Raw genomic sequence first — 17,313 nt, forward strand, 5'->3', positions numbered from 1 at the left:
AAATAACAATCATATTTAATTTATAAAAAAGAATTATAATTTTTATGTAAGCTGTATAAAGAATTGTAAACATATAATTATAATTAGTATTTAGGATATACAATCCATAAAACAAAGGTTGTTGAAACTCCTTAAAAAGACAATGATGGTCGAATATACGATGATAGTAATAACAACAGGAAAAAATTAGTGATAATGGCTCACCCCACAAACTTAACCCCATGGATCATGGCCATAAGAGTCCACAAGGCCCAAAAATCTATATAAAGAAAAGTCTCCAATCACAAGATATCGTGCGCAAAGGTTTTTTTTTTTTTTTTTTAAAGATAAAAAAAAATTATGAAAATGGTCGTAAATAGGATTGAATCTAAGTCCTCATGCTTCTAACTATCTCAACCCCTCCACACCTAGTAGTCCTTATCGTGCGCAAAGGTTAGTTCATGATATTAAATTTTTCTTTTTTTTTAATTAACCAACTTGAGCTCAAAGTGAGTTGAGCCGGTCTGTGGTCAGCTTAGCCTACTCTATGAACTACCTAACTTATTTTTATTATTTTGGAAAATAAATAATTAAACAGTATAAAATTACCCCAAAAAAATGAAGAACTTTATAAGAATTCAGTTTAAAAAAACAAAATGAGATATCATAACCCATAATAAAAAAAGAATGAAAGTAAATGAACAAAAAGAGTCATGGAATAGACACACCGAACTGTTTACCAGTTTGCAACCACAACCATGGACAGAGTTCAGAGCTGTTGTCACAAACAAAAGTAGAAAATGCCCTGGTTTCGGTTTCGATTCGCCCATAGGAATAGAAGACAGAGCTGACTAAATTTTGGTTCAGTGTTGGTTCTCACCCAAGTGTTGGTCCAAGAGGGTTCAATTCCAAATCTCCAAAGCCTAAACCCTGCTTGAAATCGTCACCGCAAGACATTCAAGATGATCATAGCCTAGAAAAAATCTATTAATTTACTGGATCCTTGCGAGATTACAGGCAGCATAAGGCCAAAGTAGGAATTGCGTTCTAGCTTCTACAAATAGTGACTAAACTAATGCACCAAGCACCAAAATTAGATTTCCCATTTATATCTTCTTCCCCAATAAAACTTAAAAAAATCATTCTCGGCGGAAGGGGATTTACATGTTTGGTAACTCGTGGAGCATGATTACATAACTATTCATTTCATGAAAAATGAAAAATATCAACAAAAACCCAATAGCTTTTTGATCATTTAAGTGTAATGACTTCTAAAAATCATAGTACCTTAAGAAGCACCTCCACTTGATTCTGGCCTTTGGGATCCAGAGGAGAAGAATTTGCAGTTGCAACTGAACCCTTGCTCTTTTCATGTAATTCTGGCTTAGACTTGAGAGAATTGTGCTTATCAAGACTGTCTTCGTCTACAGCTTTATTTGATGCAGAATCAGGGGTACTCGTGTTCCTTGGTGCAGGGGAATTTGGGTGTATTTTCTCATCATCGGACACCTGATTTTTGCCTAGGTTGCTGCTAGATTGTTTCTTTGTTTCAACCACAATCTCCTTCACAACTTCTTCAAGTTTCTCAAGTCTCACTTTCACCTCTGAAAGCTGGGGATCAGATTTTTCTTCCTTTTCCTCAGGGGGCTTTAGTTCCATTGCCTTTTCTCTTTCCTTTGCTTCTTCTTCTTCTTTCTCCTTCCTTTTTAGCGCCACTTCCTATTAAGTGATTCGGAGAAAAACCATTATTAGGGAGGAAAATCAACCCAAAAATGGAGTACCGTTCATCCAATTATTTAGATGTATAATTAATAATAAAGTAGCAATAAGTAACAGGTACAACAAAACAAAAACGTAGAATACAATCTAAAAAAGTCTAATGTATTTCAAACAAAAAGTAAACAAGTAGCACACTATATCTCTCATAATTCCCAGCCTATAATTGCACAGTACTGCCACATCAAACAATTGCAGAAAGTGTGATGTTTCAAAGATATGGCATAGACATCATCAATGTCTAACCAGGAAAACAAAATGGATCAGAACGCTGAATAATCTATACAGGCCTTGTTAGATTTTCATACAAGAAGTTCCATTTCCAAAGGATTCCAATGAAGTACTTTAGATGGATTCTGAACTGACTGATTAGATTATGATGAGGAATAAGATGATCACAAGCATCCTACCAACATTCATATGATGATCGAAATTTCACCCTTACAATATCAGAACAAAGGAAAGACAACTTACCACCTCCATTTTTCTCATTTCGTAACGAGCATACTGCGCCACCAAATATACAGCTGTGCTGAAAAAACTTACTCAGACGATAGCACTAGATTTTTTTATATAAATAATAATGTAAATGAAAAAAGGAAAACTTAAAGTGTGAGTCTCGTACCCAAGGAAGGCAAGCAGGCAAAACAAAACTGTACAAGATGGAAATCAAACCTGAACAAGAAAAACATAGATGCAGAGTAAGAATCTTTTTTCAAACTATTAACAGTATAAACAAACAAAGTAATCTCCATTCCACAAAGAAAAAGAGTAAATACTTTAGCCTTCATATCGTATGCAACAATCATTTTAGTCCTCACTTGGCTTTTAATTTCACTCTGATCTCTAACTTTGAAATTCATGATTTGCTTTAATCATTTCCACGGCCTTTTCTACTAATGTTAAGGACCAATAATATGAAGGATATATCAATTGCTTTAGTCCCTGAATTTACCTTAATCATTTTCAATTGGAAAAGCTAATATACCGAACTTATTTGGATTTAATGACTTGTGAGAGTGACTTAAAGTGACTTTGAAATTCTTTTGACTAATTTCAATAAACTTCAGATCAATAAGTTCAGTTTACCTCAAGTTTATGATATAAACTCTAATTCTGTGCTTGGATGAAGAATTTTATAAATTTAAAGAATTTAAAATTCTTGATATTTGAATTATTTTGATTTTAATTTTTATCGTTCTAAAAATAATTTATTTGGATAAGTTAATTTCAAATTTTTAAATTTTTAGTTTGTATTCTTACCGGAGATCTGCTGTAGAGATGATCCGCCAAGTAAGATTGGTGAGCCTCTGGTACATTGATGCTTCAAGATGGGGGTGGTACCTGCAAAAGAGACTCCGATGCTAAAGTTAGTCTTTGTGGGAGTATGAGTCTCGTATAAGTAATGCACGTACCTTTGTGTGGATTAGGGTTTTTCTGACCTTGGGCCCGAGATCAGTTTATGACCTAATTGGATGTAGGGCTGACGTGGCCTAGCGCGTGTCCGAGGTCACTCTGCGCTGAGATGCCGAGCTCGACCTCGACATAGCGGTACGGATAGTACACTAGCCCCCGAGCTCCGAAGACCGTGGGTCAAGGAGTTAATGCCGAGCTCGATAAGGGGTCGTGACCCTTCGCGTACGCTTCTCTGCTATGATGCCATGTGTCATAAATGTCACCTCGCTCCCTGGAACGTGCGGGCGGCGTGTTAATGGGAGGTGACGGTTATGTAGACGTACCTTGGTAATATTTGGGTTTTTACTATCTACCGGTACATTGGCATTGTTAGGGTTTTACCTTATGATTGCGGCGCGGTGACAAGATTGTATTTTTATCTGTTTGATGACGTCGTCTCTTTGGGCCGATGTGGTATTCTGATGTCCATGTTTCATGGCCGAGCTGAGGAACTCGGCAATATAGAGTTTATTGCTTGGTCAGGCTGGTAAACCTTTGACCGAGTCAATAGATTGGTGAGGGACAAGTCGGCAACTCGGTTGGCCAGTACATTTGCCCCCAAGCACCGAGTGATGTAAGAGCGAAGGGGCTTCTGAGGAGCTCCCAAATTTGTTGTTCGAAGGTTCAAATTCGACCTTGGTTAAGAAAATGTAGTCTCAAGGTTCAGACTCGACCTTGGCATAACAAAGTTTGAACTCGACTTTGGTTAAGAGAATGTAGTCTCAAGGTTCGGACTCGACCTTGGCATAACAAGGTTTGAACTCGACCTTGGCATAACAAGGTTCGAACTCGACCTTGGTTAAGAAAATGTAGTCTCAAGGTTCGGACTCGACCTTGGCATAACAAGGTTCGAACTCGACCTTAGCATAACAAGGTTCGAACTTGACTTTGGTTAAGAAAATGTAGTCTCAAGGTTCGGACTCGACCTTGGCATAACAAAGTTTGAACTCGACCTTGGTTAAGAGAATGTAGTCTCAAGGTTCGGACTCGACCTTGGCATAACAAGGTCCGAACTCAACCTTGGCATAACAAGGTTCGAACTCGACCTTAGTTAAGAAAATGTAGTCTCAAGGTTCGGACTCGACCTTGGCAACGTAATTTGTATTTGAAGGCTCAAACTCAACTTTAACACCAAGGTTCAAACTCGACCTTGGCAAGTAGTCATGGTTAATGTGCCAATACCGAAAATGTATGGGAATGGAGTTGCTTTGTTGATTTATTTCTGAGGTGTGTCTCGTTGAAACCTTCCTTGGCCAAAAACCCTTTTCTTTAGTGGGAAAAAAGGCTGAGGAGGAAAAAGAGTACATCACCTGAATTTACAAGTTAAGAGAAATAAAATTTGAGGTGGGTGGAATTCCAAGTTCCAAATTTTCCTTTGGAGGGGTCTGTTCTTGCTTCTCCCCGTAATCGCCAAACAAGGTCGCCAACTTTAAATGTTCGTGGCCTGACCTTGGTCTTGCTTTCCTTGTGGTTTGTCGCGAATTGCCTTGTGGAACTCGGCATGCTCCTCCATCTGGATGTACCCAGCAACGCGAGCTCGGAGCTCGTCCATGTTGGGAGGAGGTCGTCGGCAAAGGCTGTCGACGAAAGGTCCTGGCTTCAACGCCATGAGCATGGAATGTAGGGCCACCTCGGGGTTCAAGTTTCGAATCTTGACCGAGATACTGGCAAAGAGTTCCATGAACGTCCGTAGTGGTTCGTCGTCGCTCTGTCTGAGGCTAGCCAGAGCAGCTGACGTTATGTGATGAGGTCGACTCATTGCATACTGCACTGTGAACCGTCTGACCAGAGTGCCGAAGCTGTCAATCGACTAGGCAGGCAGCTGGGTATACCATTTGAGCGCAGCCCCCTTGAGCGAGGTCGGAAAAACTCTACACAGAATAGTATCCTCATTAGTGTAAAGGTTTACCTGTGTAGTATATAAATCGATGTGCTCGTCCGGATCCGTCGTGCAATCGTAACGGTCGATGTGGAGAGGCTTCCACCCGAAAGGGAGAGGTGTTTCCATGATGCCATCCACAAAAGGATGACGGCAGAAGGTCGCTTGATTGTCCGTGATGTGGGCAGGAGCATTGCTGACGTCATGGGCCGACCTGTTCGTCGGTACGAGGGACCGATGTGTGGCAGGCCTGAGAGTCGGTGCCCTAGTCGCTGTTGGCGGTTGAGAAACCGAGTGCCCCTCCTCCTCGTGTAGGTTACTCTGTTGAGGGGGTTGATCAGAGGGACGCCGAGGGAGCTGAGCGTAAATAAACTCATTCTCGGCGCGCAACGCCGCTAGGTCAACCTCATTAGCGGTACGCATCGCAGCTAGGTCAGTTTCGTGCTTGGCACGCATACTTTGTAGATCGGCGGTGTGTTGCTGTCGCATCTGCTCGATCAGTCTCCTCAATGCTGCTTCGCTGTCCATGGTAGTTGTGTGATTTACGTCGTCTGTTGCGCGTCTACTATGGCTTCGGGTGAAAACCATAAGTTTGGCCGATAAGAGCTGTCTTGATTGGCCCCACGGTGGGCGCCAAATGTTCTTACCGGAGATCTGTTGTAGAGATGATTCGCCAAGTAAGATTGGTGAGCCTCTTTCACTGGTACGTTGATGCTTCAAGATGGGGGTGATACCTGCAAAAGAGACTCCGATGCTAAAGTTAGTCTTTGTGGGAGTATGAGTCTCGTATAAGTAATGCAAGTAGCTTTGTGTGGATTAGGGTTTTTCTGGGCCTTGGGCCCGAGATCATTTTATGACCTAATTGGATGTAGGGCTGACGTGGCCTAGCGCGTGTCCGAGGTCACTTGCGCTGAGATGCCCAGCTCGAGCTCGGCATAGCGGTACGGATAGTACAATTTGGATATAGTAATTTGATTCCATCATGATAAAATTGATTTTAAAAATATATTCATATATTGAGAATTTTAAATTAAATTTTATAAAAATAAATATTAACTAAATTTAAAATATTTAATAATTTTAAAAATTAATATTAGGTAATATTTAATAATTTTAAAAATATTTTTGAATATTTAATAATTAAAAGCATGAAGAGATAAAATAAAATATATAAGTAAAATAAAAAAACAAATATGAAAATTTTCAAATTCTTACTTTTCTCTCTTTCAAGAAAATTTGAAATTCTACTATTTTAAAGAATTTCACAAATATTTAAATTTCAAATTCTTTGTCAATTTTACATCCAAACAAAAAATTTCATTTCAAGGAATTTGAAAATTTTCAAATAAATAAATTATCCTATTTAAATTTCTCATCTAAACACACTCTATGTTTTTTTTTCTTTTCTAAACCACATGTATCCTCCAATTGAGACAATATTGTTTGAAACGAAAACGATAATTGAGCGGCGAAACTCTCTCTCTGAGTATTTTACTACAGTTATATAAAATCATAAAATTTTAACATGAAGTAATAAAAAATATGGTACATGGATGAAGCATTATTTTTTACCATTAGATTTAATATTATAATAATCAACAATTTAGATTTGTAACCCGTAACTTGGAAATATTTATTTTTGTATTTTGCAGATTAGTCCTTGTGTAAAAATATAGAAGGCTTCGTTGTTGGTGTGTGATCGTACCTCCATTGCCACCGTGCGAAGGAGGTTGCGCCTCCGCTGCCACCGCGCAAAGGAAGTCGCGCTTCCGCTGCCACTGCTTGAAGGAACTCGCACCTCCGCTGCCACCGCGTGAATGAAGCCGCACTTTCGCTACCACCGCGTGAACGAAGCCGCACTTCCGCTGCCATCGTTTAAAGGAGCCTGCGGCTCCGCTACCACCGCACTAATGAGGTCGCACTTTCGATGCCACCGCCTGAAGGAGCCCGCACCTCCGCTACCACCGCACGAAGGAGGTCACGCCTGTGCTACCACCACCGTGGAAGGAAACGACACCTCCACGACCACCGTGCATCCGCCACCATCGTGCCTCCACATATAATATAAGGACTATTTTGCAAATATAAACAAGTTAGAAAACTTGCTATTGCCGGTAAATTTTCTATCTCATGAATGAGGCATGGACCATAATACTTCATGTTAGAAACACTCTATAAACTCGAGATTACTAGTTAAGCTGGAGCGTGCATACCGGTTGACACATGTGATCCTCGACTATATGAACTCTAATATAATAACTCTATTGAACAAGTACTTAATTCATCTACTTAACTAAATGCAAAGGTGCAGGACCAAATATGAAACCCCAAATGTGGTAGTAAAAAACAGATGCAAAGAGAGCATAGGATGATTAAGTAATATTATCCTGAGAAATTGGTTCCCATGTGAAAAGAAAGAGTGCAGCCAAGGTGATGGATGAAATGCGAAAGAGAATAAAGATAGAATAGAGAAAAAGGGATACCCAAACTTGTTCTTCTTAGGGGGATCAGTGAAAAGAATCTTTGCGCCGATCATGATGTCGAGATTCTCCAGTTAACGATACCTTTCATCGGAGATGTAATTGTTGTTGTTGTTGGCTGAAGTACAAAAGGAGTAATTGGTCTTAGCGTTGATGGAGAATGAGGTTGTCAGAAACTTGAATCGCTCTGAAAAGCGCCACCACCTTACTCCGCCGCCAAACATAGATGAATCATAGAAAACAAAACATCCACCACTACCAACTTCAATTCAAAAATCGGATCCAGAATAACCACCCATTTTCGCTATAACAAAACTGATTTTTGCTGCAAGTGCTTAAAGAATTTTAAAGTTTTTTTTTTAAAAAAAATTTGATCAGGAGAATTTTAATCACATTGTTTCGGGCTAACTCCAACAAATACAAAACGAATTAAATCAGTTCAAATTAAATTAAATTAATTGAAATTCGATGATGATTAAATTGGATATTGAATTCACACTTTGAAAACTTGAACTAACTTGGAAGAATATAATTATTTAGCTAAATTATCCTTTGTCTTTTATAATATTTTTATATTTATTTTAATCTTTTATTTATTAAAATTATTATTTTTATTCTTTAACTTTTATATTTAGATTGAATTATTTTTTTTAAATAATGATTATTTTTAATTTTATGACATGATTTTGAATAATTTTTATTTGTAATATTAAATTTACTTATATTAAATTTAATTGACATAAAAAATATATTTATGAATAATTAAAAAATAATATAAAATTAAATTTTTATATTTTTAAACTTATTTTTATATAATTTTTTTATCATGTTTATAATCTTTTAATTTGAACCTCAATTATATTAAATATTTTTTATATAAATGATTTTAATAAGACAAATTTTAAATATTAAATTAAACAAAAAAATGATTCAAAATTATATTTTTAATTTAAAATAATTATTATCTAAAAAGATTAAATCAACTCAAATTTAGAAGATGAAGTAACAAAATGACATTTAGAAGGTAATTGATATGAAGGACAAATTCAGTAGATTGTTCAGTTGAGGAAGTATATATTATGGGTAGAGTTGGAAATATTTTGTTGACTTATTAAATAATTAATAATTTTTAATGAGTGAAATTACAAATAAGACCCTTCCTTCTAACCCTTGATTTTCAGAAGGGGGCACGGCTGCTGTGGGCGAATTTTCCGACAGATTCCCTTACCTTCAAGGGCAACTTTGACTTGTTTCCGACAAATATCACAAAATTTTTACACAATGCATGTTTAAGTGCAAAATTGACATTCTATGTTTTAAATTATTTTAATTTACATTTAATATATTTATTTTGATAAAGATATCATATAAGTAATTAGTTGTAAATCTGAACCATCGATTATTTTAAATTCATATACGATTAAGACTTAAGAGTCACTGACTCACCCATAAATTACATACTGAAAAGAAAATCCGACATGGTTCACGGGAGATTTCGCCATAAAATGAATATATAAAAAAATAAATAAATAAAAGATTAATTTAACTTTTTTAATTATTCTTTTACTGGTTAAGATAGTAATTTTGTGCATGACTTGGAAGTATTTTTTGCATTTCAGTTTCAAATTTAATATTGCACAAATTATTCTTTACATTTGAAAATTCAAATTATTTCCATTTGAAATCATCATTCATTTTAGTTCAAATCAAATTGAATTGATTAAAATTAATTACTTCTAATTTTATTTTTTTTTCAAATCTGAATCAACATGACACGTAAATACCCTTAAATTTTAAATTATATAAGTATTTATAAATCTATTCTCTCATCTTTCTCCTTTTAGAAAAATATTTCAATGTTTGTTAGCTATGATAAAACAAATTATCTTTATATTTCTAATATTTTTTTCCTATCAATAGATATAATATTTATCTTAGTAATCTAATTGATAGAATCCTTTTATTATAAATAAGTATAGTATATGAAACAAAAAGTTTAATATTTTTTTATTTAAAAATAAAAATATATGACTAAAAATATATTATTTGATAATTTTTTAGTAAATTATACTTTTAATCATTTATTTAATATTTTTTCAAATATTTATTTTGATCTTTTATTTTTTATATTTGAATCAATTTAATTCTTTTAAAATAATGATCATTTTCAATTTTGCGACAGGACTTTGAAATAATTTTTTATTAAACATGAAACTTGTAACATTATTTTCACCCAAATGAAAACTATGAAACATAATTATTGTGGTTTGAATCCAAAAAAATGTCATAAACAGTGAAAATCGTGTAAAAAATATATTTCATGAACAATTAAAAAACAATATGAAATTATAATTTTTGAAATTTTTTATTTTCACTATGTTTATAACACTTATGATTTGAACTTCAATTGTATTCAAAATTTTTTATATAAGTGAATATTGTGAAACAATTATTTAAATCTTAAATTGGTTAAAAATAATAATTTAAAAACTAAATTGACCTAAATTTAAGAAATCAAAGATTAAAAATAAAATATGAAGTATCAAAATGAATTTAAAAAATAAAATAAAAGACAAAATATAATTAAGTTAACAAAAATTCTTTTAAACGAAACAAATTTATCTTTTCAAGTAAGTTTATATATCTCACTTTAATTCACTATTATTAAATTCAACTTAGATAAGAAGATTTGGTCGATTAATAAAAAAAAATCAACTTTTTAACAATTTGATTTACCATATATATCGTTTATGATAAAAATTTACTGCTGTAGCAGCAAATCAGCTCAATCATGCATAATGCTTTCTAAATGAACCGGTTCTAACTTACTGGATATTGTTGCTCTCGAGTCATTTTAACGTTGGAGTCATTTGTGAGCATGTTGTTGAGAAGGCATGCCAACCAAACTCAATCTAATTTTGATGGATTAAACCTGTTTTGATTATGTATAAAAATAATAATTATATTTATTAACATAAAAAGTATTTTAGCACCATGAGAGTAACATAATTGGTTAAATTCATTTACTTTTAATAGTTAAGATTTGTGATCAAATTTAACTTCTTTCTCATGTTTTATATTCTTCCATGCGAATTTGCGTTGAGATAAGATAGACAATCTGTAATAAGAATCTTTAGAAAAGTTGGTAGTTAACTTTAATTTTATATGAAGTTGTAATAATTAAAATTAGGTGTGAAAATTTTAAAAATAACTTTACAATGAAATAAAGAAAAAAAAATAAAAATTAAATAAAAAGTGTGGAATAGAAAAAGTATTTTAAAAGTTAAGAGGAAAACATTCAACAAAATATGTAAATTAAAAAATATATTATTTTTATTAATATAAAATATTATAGATATTATTGTAAATATTTTTATAATGTCTTTGAATAAGAAATTTTAAATTAATAATTTATTTATTTTTGTTGGAGACTAGGAGTAAGGTTTGAAATAGGAAAATCAATTTATTTTCTAGTACGGCATTACTGCAACTAGAACGGGTCATTCTAATTGCAGTACGGGTCGTTCCCGCTTATAATTTTAGGGTTTTTGAGGAAACTGGAACGACCTATACCAATTTAAAAGTCTAACTTTTAAAATCACTTTATACATGATCGATGTTAAAAGTCTTACTTTTAAAATCGGTTGGTGCATGATCAATGTTAAAAAGTATAACTTTTAACATCGGTCAATAATCGATGTTAAAAGTGTACTTTTTAAAATCGGTTCTTTTAAAATTAGTTAGAGAACCGATTTTAAAAGTCAAAAATTACAAATTTTAAAGTGTTTTTTTCACTAGTATTTGTTGGATAATTTTTCCTAAGAGTTTCACTAACTTTTTTTTTTAAGATAAAAAAAGATTAAAATGATAGTCACATTAAGGATTAGATTTAGGTCCTCATATTTCTACTATTCAACTCCTTTCTCCCAACTACTAAGTTAATTATAGTGGTTAGACTAACTCTATTTAGTAAAATATCATCTTCAAATTATGTTAATTTTATTACAATACTAAAACTAGAGACTTTACTTCAGAGATATAAATCAGTTTAACTAAAACTAACAACTTGTAGGTATACCTTTTTATTTATTTATTTATATATCCATATTATTTATGCGTCAAATATTTACTAATTTTGCTAATGACTTATATATGTTGCAAAACTTATTTAATCAACTTTAATAATATTTTTCTCTTAACGATTTTTCTTATCCATAAAACTTACAAAAAAATATATATTTAAAGAAGTGATGCACATTGAATTTACCTCTACCTAAACCTTTAATTTGGGTTGAGAAACTATTAGAAAAATTATTAAATGCTAACATAATTGATAAATCACTTTAAAAAAAATTGATACAAAAATTAATTGTTAACACGTCTATATAAAGTAATTATTATAAAATTGTAGATTTTGTCAACTTATATTATATTGACCAAATCAAATGTCAAAATAATCTTATTAAAGAAATAATTAATATCAATGAAGTATAATTATTATTATGAAAATTAACTTTTAACAAATGCATTGACCAGGAATGAAAATCTGAAGTTTATGACTTTTATTTTTATTCACGTTGATGTAATTTCCTTTACAATTTTCAATCGATCAAAGATAATTATTGATTTGTTTTTTCAATTAATTATTTTAAAAGGCAATAAATTTATTTATAATTGAATGCCAATATAATCTATAATATAGGCTGTGTATTTCTTATTCTGAAATTTAAGAATAAATAATAATAATCTTTAATATGAAAACACAAGAATAAATAATAATAATCTTTAAATTGAAATAAATGATTTAAATTAAAAAATTATAAATAAAGTTATCAAATATAATTGTTATCGTAATTTTTTTTTATCATTGTTGTCTTCATCCTAGATACTACAACCGTTGCTATCACTACTATTTTCACCATGTAACTACCACATCACCATTATTGTTACCGTCACCGTTAGGGATGGCAATGGAGCTCATGAGGTGGGTAATAGTAAATTCATCTCTGCCTTACTGGATGAAAATTAGTCTCATACACATCTCATATCTGCGCGAGTATCCATGAATACCCACGAATATCCATGGACATTCATGGATATTTATAAATTTTTTAAGAAATTAAAAAAAATATTATAAATAATTTTAAGTTTAAATTTAATGTCATTGAAATATTAAAAATAAAAAATTTAATGTTAATTTTGAACTTGTATTTAACGTTAGTTTTGTTGAAATAATAATAAAAATTGCAAGATAATCAATAACTTAAAATACATTAATCTCACAAGTAAGTGAGAGTCTCATATCACAAAGATAAGAGTGTAATTTTAGGGTTATGTGGTACAATGATAATTAGGATATTTAATAAATATTATTAAACAGGTACTCGCGAGTATGAATATCATCATATCCGCCCCCGCCCCATTTATAAACGGGTAAAAAATTATCCGTCCCCATTATCCGCGAGTACCCAATTAGCCTATCTATTTATTATCCGTAGCGGGTGCGGGTATTTTTGTCATCCCTAGTCACCGTCACTATATGGTCATTATGTTACAATTATTATTACTGGTCACTAATATCACTGACCATACTGTCATCCTCGTTATTATAATTATTATTGTCACTATCACTACTATTATCACTATTATTGTTGGTGATGATGATATAACAAGTACAATAGAAGTGAACGTGGTAGAGATAATAATAAAAATGATAAAAAAAAATTACATTCACAATGTTATATAGTAACTTTTATTTGTAATTTTTTTATCTAAATTATTTATTTTAATTTAACAATTATTATTAATTCTTATCATAGAATATATATATCCTATATAATAATAATAATAATAATAATAATAATAATATTATTATTATTATTATTATTATTATAATAATAGAAATTGAGATAGGAAATGTCGCCCAAAGATCACGTTAACTATAAGTATAACTCCCCCAAATATTGCAAAAACATATGCGCGAATAGTTACTTCAAACGTTCGAAATTAATGTCTAGTTTCTGTAATTCGTCTTTAACCATTTAAATAAATTCAAACAAAGAAATACTTTTCTTTAGTTAAATAAGAATTCCACCATTGTCATAATACACCAAGAAAATAACAATTCCACTATCACTTGTCTCCCGTTCTCATTAGTCGGCTGTGTAATATGATGTGTATAACTTTTTCTTTTCAGAAGCATTTTTCGATAAAAAAAAATAAAAAATAAAATAAATTTTTATAATCTAAAATTAATTTGCACATAAATTAATTTTTTAAAAAATTAATAGAAGAAAAATTATATAAATTAATTTATATATAAATTATTTCATCTATTTCTTTTTTAATTGTCGATTTTAAAAGAAATTTTATTTTTTTCATGTCATTTTTAAAATGCAAGACAATATTAATTACTTTTTGTCAATTATATTTTCATATTTCAATTAATTTTTAATTAACATTTATGTTGGCAATTAAATATTTATCATAAAATAAAAATGAAAGGAGAATAACAACAAAGGCCAAAATTATTTTATAAAAATTGAATAATTTATCACATTCTTAATTCTTTAGTTCATGTACAACATTAACACCTTAAGCGATTGCTCTAAATTTTTAATTTTTGTTTCTTTATTTTCTTCTATAAAAATTCATTCAATCCTATCTCAATCTCAGTTTAAAACTGAATGTCACGAATCTCAACCACATGAAATTAGAATTTGTTGGTGCTATTCTTTACCACACCCACGTGAGGACCAAGTTACATGCATGATTATAATCACCATAAACAACTAGAACAACCAAAGATTGGCTTAATTAAAAACTAATTCCACCACTTTCCGAGGTCAAAGTCACCCAGTCATCATCTTTCTCATCTTGTTTACTTCACTTGACTTCTGATAGAAGGGTAGATTCCAAAAAGGAGAGTACCACTAGTTAGTGTGATTATTCATATTCATAACATCAATAAACACTGCCATATACCTAATTAAGTTCTTTGACACAAAAAAAATAAAATTATTAATCAAACCATTATCATATGTCTAGAGCCCACTCCCCTTTCTGCGAAAGCCATCATGACCTTCCCTTACCTTTTCTTTACTTTAAGATCAAAACTCCACTAATCGCACTTCATAATATAAACATAGATATATAACATAACATAACATGGAACCCCCCACCCATACGCCACAATTATGAGCAAACGTTACTTTCTTTGTCCTAAGAATATTTTGTTTCCCCAAAAAATCAGATCCTTCGTCCGAGAGACCACCACACCAGCTCATTTCTTGAGGCAGAACCGTAATTTCACCCCAAACCGAAGCCCATTCATTTCCCAAACTCTGATTTATAAATACATTTACACGCGTATGTAACACACTATATATGCTCTCAATTTACACACACCCACCACTGCCACCACCACCACCCACCGCCGGTGGGATCCATTAACGAAAAACAATAACCTTCTCAATTCTCATTCTCTTCTCCAACCCATTCTCCATTTCTCGCGAATTCGAATACCCAATTGGGAAAAGCAAACAATTTTGCAAACGCTGAGTGAAAAAAAAAAAAAAAAAAAACGAAAAACCCACTCCACTCTCTCCACACTCCACCTTCATTGGGCTCTGTTTCTTAAACGGCGATGAAGTAGTTGTCGTTTCGCGAGCCAAAACGACGCCGCAGAATGCTGTGCAGGAAGAGCTCCAAAAACGGCGTCGCTTCGGGAACCGTGCCGGTGTACCTCAATGTCTACGATCTAACACCCATGAACGGTTACGCTTACTGGTTCGGGCTCGGAGTGTACCATTCCGGCGTTGAAGGTTCAATTTTTAATTTTTTTTTTACCCTTTGGAATCTGTTCAAGAACCCACCTCAGATCTACGATCTACGATTGAAAAATAATTCTGGGTCTCTCTCTCTCTTCTTCATCCTAATAAAAAAATGATTTTTTTTCCCGGTGCAGTTCACGGCGTTGAGTTCGCGTTCGGAGCTCACGAATTTTCCTCGACGGGGATATTCGAAGGTGAACCTAAGAAGTGCGAAGGTTTCACGTTCAGAAAAACGATTCTGATCGGAAAAACCGATATGGGGCCCGGTGAGGTTAGCACTGTGATGGAAAATCTCGCTGCTGAGTACAGAGGGAATGCTTACAATCTCATAACGAAGAATTGCAACCATTTTTGCAACGATGCTTGTCTTAGACTCACCGGAAATCCTATTCCGAGTTGGGTCAATCGTCTTGCACGAATTGGTAACTCACTTTTAAGTTTTAAGTTTTCTCTACTATTGCTATTGCTACAACAACAACAACAACGTTAACCCAAAATGGTTTTTTGTTTATTAGTCTATTATTGGTCGTTTTCATCTCAGGTGCTCTTGTTTTTTTTTGTTGAAATTTGTAAATTGAAGGGGTGTGGTTGTTGTGTTAATTTTCGGTGAAGTTATGGTATCTGAAATAAAATATAGTTATTCGGTGATGTGGATATTAGTTAGATAGATCGCTTGCTTGTAGTGGTCAAGGTAAAATTAAATATGGTTATTGTTGACTTTGTTTCGTAGAGGATGGAAAAAGAATAGAAAAGGAAATGATAGTTTTATAAGGAAAAGAATAGTTTGGAATCATATTTGATTCGTTCGTAAGTTATGTCACGGAAAATTGAGTGGGAGTGATGACCATGACTGCAACAGCATTATTCATTTGCCACGCAAATATTTTTCTAAATTTTTTGGGATATGTAGATTATTGAGGTAAAATTCTCCATGTATAAAACAAGTGTCTAGTTTAGTTTCTATTTACTTATTTATTTTTATATAATCATGTTATTAATCATGTTTTTTCTATAAGAATAGAAACTTAGACCTTATTTAAATTCCATTTTTGATCAACTGTTTGATGTAAAATTTTTCTTGTTTGATTCTATAAATATTTTTTAGGTTGATTTAATTTAACGTGATAGATTTCATGCATGTGTTGCAGGATTTATGTGCAACTGTGTTCTTCCTGTGAAATTGAACTCAACAAAAGTGAGGCACCACAGGATAGAGGAGAAGCAATGTGAAGGAGATAAGGAAGCGTTAAAAAATGATGCAAGGAAGCTTAGTGGTTCAAAATCAACATCTTCGGCAACATCTTCCCCTGCGGGAGGGCGCAGGGGAAGGAGTAGAACAAGACGTGCCCTTCCTCCATCTTCTCCTTTGATTATTGGATCAAGATCTTAATTATTATTATTATTATTTTTTTTTGGTTTTGGCTAATTACAAAAGTTGCTCTAACGAAGAGAGGCAACAGATTTGATTTTCAATATAAAATTGTTTTTCTTCATTCTTTACATCCAATGACTTGTAAAGATATAAAAAAACCAGCCAGGAATCCCGGACTCACAGCTTTTTATTTTTATTTTATTTTTTTTTAATGTTTGATTTTATGAAAGAGAGGACCCACTTTATAGAGAAAAAAGAAATTGTTACCCCACGAAGACGACAAGGGGAAGAAAATAGGAAATGGAGGTAGGAGTAGGATACATTACAGGAATTTGAAGGTATACTATTGTTATATTATATCAGTAATTCGAAGCAGGAATGTAACATCAAACATATAGGATTATTGCTGTTTGCATAATGGATTAATATGGATTAGAATTATTTCTGTTTGCATAATGGATTAATATGGATTGAGTTGAGGAAGACTTTTAGAATGGATATAATAAGACAATAGTATACATTCGAATTACTGATATTTAT

At 32.5% G+C, this 17,313-nt stretch overlaps 2 protein-coding genes across 4 annotated transcripts; one reads left to right on the plus strand and one right to left on the minus strand.

Annotated features, from left to right (window-relative positions):
- Positions 1-656: 656 nt before the first annotated feature.
- On the minus strand, positions 657-7,924 carry LOC109789450 (uncharacterized). 3 transcript variants are annotated; one of them, XM_083074697.1, is made up of 6 exons: positions 7,573-7,924; positions 6,795-7,160; positions 2,381-2,430; positions 2,230-2,282; positions 1,267-1,698; positions 657-909 (listed from the first exon to the last, which is right to left on the minus strand). In XM_083074697.1, the coding sequence occupies exons 2-6, from the start codon at positions 6,959-6,961 to the stop codon at positions 856-858; spliced, it is 756 nt and encodes a 251-aa protein (XP_082930823.1). In that variant the 5' UTR covers positions 6,962-7,160; positions 7,573-7,924; the 3' UTR covers positions 657-855. The 3 variants fall into 3 exon arrangements, with proteins under 3 accessions (XP_082930823.1, XP_029125278.2, XP_082930824.1); XM_029269445.2 differs by lacking the exon at positions 6,795-7,160 and having other exon boundaries at positions 7,573-7,919; XM_083074698.1 differs by lacking the exons at positions 6,795-7,160; positions 7,573-7,924 and adding an exon at positions 3,019-6,141.
- Positions 7,925-14,737: 6,813 nt separating this feature from the next.
- On the plus strand, positions 14,738-16,953 carry LOC109789453 (PPPDE putative thiol peptidase family protein). The gene is made up of 3 exons (XM_020348412.3): positions 14,738-15,392; positions 15,536-15,823; positions 16,550-16,953. The coding sequence occupies exons 1-3, from the start codon at positions 15,257-15,259 to the stop codon at positions 16,789-16,791; spliced, it is 666 nt and encodes a 221-aa protein (XP_020204001.2). The 5' UTR covers positions 14,738-15,256; the 3' UTR covers positions 16,792-16,953.
- The last annotated feature ends 360 nt before the right edge of the window (positions 16,954-17,313 follow it).

This window comes from Cajanus cajan, chromosome 5, assembly GCF_000230855.2.
Source record: "Cajanus cajan strain Asha chromosome 5, NIPB_CcT2T_4, whole genome shotgun sequence".
In the NCBI taxonomy this organism is placed as follows: domain Eukaryota; kingdom Viridiplantae; phylum Streptophyta; class Magnoliopsida; order Fabales; family Fabaceae; genus Cajanus; species Cajanus cajan.